Here is a 6000-nt window from a genome sequence, read left to right on the forward strand (position 1 = left end):
TCAATGTGTATATCTCGGACCATTCGATTTTGCTTACTAATGCATGAAAATCAGCAATCGTGTTCTTGTTTATCAGTCTGTATTTTGAGTTGCTGTCCTTTCTGAGCTGCGGTCGTATTTTAGTCTCACGTGTGAAAAATAAGAATATCGGCATGTGATCGCTTACGTCAGATGTGAGGAACCCGATTCTAATTCAGTTGTTCGCGTCGTGAAACATAAGTCAAGTAGGCTCTCAGAACCATTCGTCACTCTGGTTGGAACATTGATGACATTTTCATAGCCAAAGGAAATGAATGCATCCAAAAACATCTGTCTGGCACGTTCTCGAGAAAGCAGATTAATGTTGAAATCACCTGTGACAATGAGGGGATAGCCCAGTTGTGTACAAAATTCCAACATGCATTCGAGAAAATCTAGTAAGATGGATACAGCACCGGAAGGAGAAAGCAGATTTAAAAAATAGTTGCTGCTGTTCCTTGAGGCTGCTTGAAACGCGTTCCGCGTTGAGAATCAACGTGCGCAACTTTAGCAGCTGTTGTTATTGCCACCAATATAATGTAAATAAAAAGTTAAGCACAAAATGGTCAAATGTTTAGGGGAATCCCCCAAGGTGGAGTAGATTTCTAATAAGGAAGTAATTACTCATTGGCATCCACCCAAGCGCAGCCATACGGCTACAAAGGAAAGCTATACAGCTATACAGCTATACAGCTATACAGCTATAAAGCTATACAGCCTGTATAGCTTTCCTTTGTAGCCGTATACAGCTATACAGCTATACAGCTATACAGCTATAAAGCTATACAGCCTGTATAGCTTTCCTTTGTAGCCGTATGGCTGCGCTTGGGTGGATGCCAATGAGTAATTACTTCCTTATTAAGCACAAAATGCCAGGTTCACCGCCACCGTCCCAGCAGTTGCAGTCACTGTGTGTCCTCCGTGCAGCACGCTTCCCGAGAGGAAAATGCTCTAAAACGAAGTTTCTTCGAGGCGGCCGGTGATCGCTTTGCTTTGCAGGGCTACCCGTTCAACCCGTGCCTGACCGAGTCCCAGTACAAGGAGATGGAGAAGAAGGTGGTGGCCGTGCTCGAGTCGCTGGAAGGCGAGCTCAGCGGCACCTACTACCCCCTGACCGGCATGAGCAAGAAAGTTCAGCAGCAGCTGATCGACGACCACTTCCTGTTCAAGGAGGGCGACCGATTCCTGCAGGCGGCCAACTCTTGTCGTTTCTGGCCCACTGGACGAGGAATCTTCCACAACGATGCCAAGACCTTCCTGGTGTGGGTCAACGAAGAGGACCACCTGCGAATCATCTCCATGCAGAAGGGTGGCAACATCAAGGAGGTGGGCAGGACTTCCTCTTTTCGCTTGTAGGCGCATGTGGCGGAGCTACACTGCCTACAATTTTCCCCTTCGGGTTGTGTTGCAAAACAAATCTGTGCTCTCTACCGTCTGATCAACGTGCATACAGGTCGAAGTTGGGGTAAGCGACAGTCATGGCACACGTGATCAGAAGGATATGAGCCGCAGTGCTATGCATCAGCCCGCGATAAATGACTTTACCTTCTATGTAGTAATTCCCGTTCTCCAAAGCCGAGCTAGTGGAAGCATGTTTTGTGCTATTCTACCAAACGTTTCGGCAGCTACGTCGCGAAGTCATCATCCTTTGGGTAGGGCGTGTGTGCCGCGTGCACAGCGCGTCACATATGCAACATTAGAGAGATAGCTCCTTTCCCACTGATTATGTTGTATTTCACGGTGATTGCCGTACAGATAACAAGATAACAGACAACAGGTGCAGGTGAAAACAGCTGAGATAATATCCAAGCATATCGGAGCCATACGAGACATGTGAACCGGAAAGTAGGCTCTCGCGTCCAAACTCTGGGTATGAGCACCTCTCTCCATGTGGGATTGAAAGTGAGAGCTTTTGGAGGGTTTGGGGAAGGGTATAAGATTATCGCTATTCTTCTCCACGCGGAGACAAACTAGCAGCACCAAACCTTAGCCCTCCCCTATTAATTCGCTAAATGTCAGGCTTGCCTTGACCTCTTGGCCACTGCTGGCACGCTCTCTAGAATTACCCCACCTCGGCGGACACCTCTTCCACACTCTAAACAGAAAGTAGTAAAAATGGAAAAGTAAGCTCTCCTCTAGTGCACACCATTTCACAAAAGGGAGTGCCCCTTTTCACTCCCATATAGGCGTATTCGTGTTCAGAGTGCATGGCTCCGGCTTACCCGGGCAACACTGTGTGTTCGGCCTGAAGTGCACTAGCATTTTTCTACCGTAATCTAGAACTGCCACGAACAGGATGCACCATGAAGGAAGTCCACAACCTGAGTATTGTGTGCCTCGTTTTTTAACGCCGTAGCGTTAAGGGCCCTTCTCAGCGGAGAAACAGCCATAGTTGGCGTCCGCGCGTCGAGAAAATCGAGATTCGTCGAGAAAGCCGAGGCGTCACGACAACGCGGCCTTCCGCGTTTGATTCACACACCCCACAACGATCACACAGTAAAACAGTGATGACTTGACTGCACAGCTGTTTATTGGACTGCAGTTTCGAGACGGCTTTCCACCACCGTTATGTACTGCCTTTAAAGAAAGAAAAGCAATTGTTGCGAAAAGAAAAATGGCCGAGCCGGGACTCTAACAGCTGACCCTTGGGTCTTGAGCAGGGCGCACTGCCCCTCCCCCACTAAGGAACATTCGTGTGTCTTGGTTAAAGGAAGGCCTCGTGTGGCTTGTGCTAAATAAAGAGGTGGAAAATAACAATAAAATTAAAATGGAAAAATAAAAAAGTAGAAGAAAATAAATAACAGTGCCCATGTGTTCGAAATGATTTGAAAAGAACTCCGACCACAAAAGGAATTCATTAACGATATCGCGTCGTACACTTAAGGCGGAGCTTAGGAGTCCCCAGAATGCTTTTGCCCTCCGTGTTGTACTCGCATTATTCTCACTTCCATTCTGACGCATTCTTCCCTCTCATCTTTCTCTGACGTGGTCGCTGCAGTGACGTCGGAGCATAACCAAGAGTTTTATTGCAACAACATTATATTGTCACCGACAAACGCAGCAGAAAAGCGGGAAGCACAGCGTTTCCTAGGACGAAGCCCGCCGAACCGCGGAGCTCATGCAGAACGAAGACGACGCGCGGCCACGCGCCTCGAGCCAAGGTTCGGCCACCAGGAGGCGCCGGCAGAGTGCCAGCAGTGTGGCATTGCCCCCCCCCCCCTCTTTCAAGAGGCATCGACCCGATGCCGCATGGGCGGAAAAAAAATAATGAAGGGAAGGCGGAAAGTGAACGGCGCGAGTGTCTGCGTGAAAAGGGGCTAACGGGAGTAATATGGCTTCAGTCGCGCCACGTGGACTACTTCGGGCGTCGGTTGTCGTGAGGACCGGACAGTTCCTTGTGGGAGCACCTCGTAGGTCACCGCGCTGAGGCGGCGTAACACCTGGTAGGGACCGAAGTAACGGCGCAGAAGCTTCTCAGAGCGCCCCCGCAAGCGGATCGGGCTCCACACCCAGACTTGGTCACCGGGTGTGTAAATCACTTCCCTGCGGCGGAGGTTGTAACGCTCGGTGTCGCGTTGTTGTTGGTGCCGGATTCGCTGTCGAGCAACATGGCGAGCGGCTTCGGCGTCACGAGCAAATTGGTTCGCTACGAATGAAGAGGGAGCAGGATGCGGAAGAAGCATGGCGTCCAGCATGGTCAAGGCTTCGCGACCGTGCACCAAATGGAACAGAGTGAAGCGTGTCGTTTCGTGTAGAGCAGTGTTGTAAGCGAACGTGATGTAAGGCAGTATCCGATCCCAGTTCCCATGGTCATCGTCCACATAAATGGAAATCATGTCGGCAATTGTCTTGTTAAGCCGCTCAGTCAGTCCGTTCGTTTGCGGATGGTAAGCTGTAGTCCTTCGATGGCTGGTGCCACTGAGTCGAAGTACCTCGCTCGTAGGTGCTGACGTGAAGGCTCAATATCAAAGGAGAGATGGAGTTACCCAGCACCTCCACCAAATGTCACCGACAAACGCAGCAGAAAAGCGGGAAGCACAGCGTTTCCTAGGACGAAGCCCGCCGAACCGCGGAGCTCATGCAGAACGAAGACGACGCGCGGCCACGCGCCTCGAGCCAAGGTTCGGCCACCAGGAGGCGCCGGCAGAGTGCCAGCAGTGTGGCAATATAATCGCTGCGCAAAAAGAAAAATCGAGCTCGTTGAGAGGATTTCGAACTTTACTACTTATCATAAAATAATAAAATAAGCCTTATGTGCGTACTAGGTATCCAGCTCGAGCTGTATTTTCTTCCAAAATTCGACGTCCGTGCACTCGCGCGAGGTAACTTCATCCTGCAGTCCATTGACGAGTTGATATGATGAAGTTTTGTAAAAAAAGACGCTCATTCTTACTGCGCTACAAGTTCGCTTTTTTTTGTTGTTGTTTTCGCGGTCATTGCTGCGATCAGAAGCGACGACTTTCATGACTATAACCCGCTTACGCTTGGCTATTTTCCAACCCGGCAGGTATTCACTCGTCTAGTGAAGGGCGTCAAAACTATCGAGAAGAAGCTGCCCTTCTCCCGAGACAGTCGCTTCGGCTTCCTCACCTTCTGCCCCACCAACCTGGGAACCACCATCCGAGCCAGTGTGCACATCAAGGTGCCCAAGCTGTCCGCCGATATGTCAAAGCTGGAGGCCATCGCCGCGAAGTACGACCTGCAAGTCAGAGGTGAGTAGTAAACGAAGGAATTATGCACAAAAAATGACGGTCAGATATGGCAAGAGCTCCACGATCAAACAGCGCAAGCTGCAATTTTCTTGGAAGTTCTATAGCCTCGAGGATGGCCAAGTTGTCTCTCAGACTCTTCCTAAGGACAGGTGGCTCACCCAGAGAATCTCCGTAGGCGCGTTTTAAGTCTCGACGCACAGGGCGTCTTACTTCGCGTTGTCGCGCTTGCACTCTGCACTGAGAATCTTGACCGCAACAGAGTGCTGTGTGCTAGTGCCACCATGTGAGCACATCGTACTATTGTCGGCCGTGGTGCACTGGGGGTTACATTGCTACCTGAAACACGGTTGCCGTGTGCGCTTTGCTGAGGCGCGCCCAAATGATTTCATTTTAATGCGAGAGCATTACTAGTGCCATTGCGAGAAGAGCGTGTTAGTGTGTGTGTGTTATTGTTTGTACTCGCAGATGGTAGAGAAAATCTCCAGCGTCGGCATAAAAAATTTCGTGACGTCGTCAAACCGCCGTATGACGCACACAGCAAACCGGGCATACTTGGTGCCGTATAAAAGTGCCTTCCGTCCCGCAGGCACCCGTGGCGAGCACACGAAGAGCGAGGGCGGCGTCTACGACATCTCCAACAAGCGCCGCCTGGGCCTCACCGAGTACGACGCCGTGAAGACCATGGAGGAGGGCATCCTGGAACTCATCAGGCTGGAGAAAGACGCCTAGGCCGCAGCGGGGCATGTGAAGCTCGAAGCAGCACGCTTACAACAGCGGGTCGACCCAACGAAAGCAAAACATTTTCCGTTGGCCACTGCTTAATGCTATGTCTTACATGAATCGATCGGAAGCAAAATATTGCGTCTGGTCTAATGAACTGCTGCATGGTGCCGAGCCACGATCTGACCTACAGACTTGAGTAGTCTATCATCTGTGCTACGACACATCACGAGGCTGTTTGGGAGCTTGTCACGATGTCACAACCAGAGGCTTCATAGAGTCGGCGGTCATGGCTATTTCTTAAATATATTAATCTCAGTGTCACCATAAAAAAATTTCAATAAAACATTGCTACATTCTGGCGAATATCATATATATTGATGCGCTCTGGCATGTATATTTCATCTGATTCAGCCTAGTCACCAGTGGTCCTAACAGTAGAAACGCATTAGTTCAAACTACGCCTTGCCCCAGCGTATCATCATCGTCACTCTGACTACGCCCATTGCAGGGCAAAGTCATCGCATATTAGCCCTCTGCTTTGCCGCCT

At 50.2% G+C, this 6000-nt stretch overlaps 1 protein-coding gene across 1 annotated transcript in view; it reads left to right on the forward strand.

Moving 5' to 3' along the window:
- The window catches only part of LOC149369567 (arginine kinase-like), a 28656-nt gene extending 23197 nt beyond the window's left edge, over nt 1-5459 (forward strand). The window contains exons 8-10 of the mRNA XM_089575070.1: nt 1018-1344; nt 4526-4730; nt 5317-5459. Of these exons, the coding sequence (XP_089431196.1) occupies nt 1018-1344; nt 4526-4730; nt 5317-5459 (675 nt within the window). The remainder of the gene's footprint in view (nt 1-1017; nt 1345-4525; nt 4731-5316) is intronic.
- The last annotated feature ends 541 nt before the right edge of the window (nt 5460-6000 follow it).

This window comes from Amblyomma mixtum, chromosome 1 (assembly GCF_055824585.1).
Source record: "Amblyomma mixtum isolate Tamu chromosome 1, ASM5582458v1, whole genome shotgun sequence".
Taxonomy (NCBI): domain Eukaryota; kingdom Metazoa; phylum Arthropoda; class Arachnida; order Ixodida; family Ixodidae; genus Amblyomma; species Amblyomma mixtum.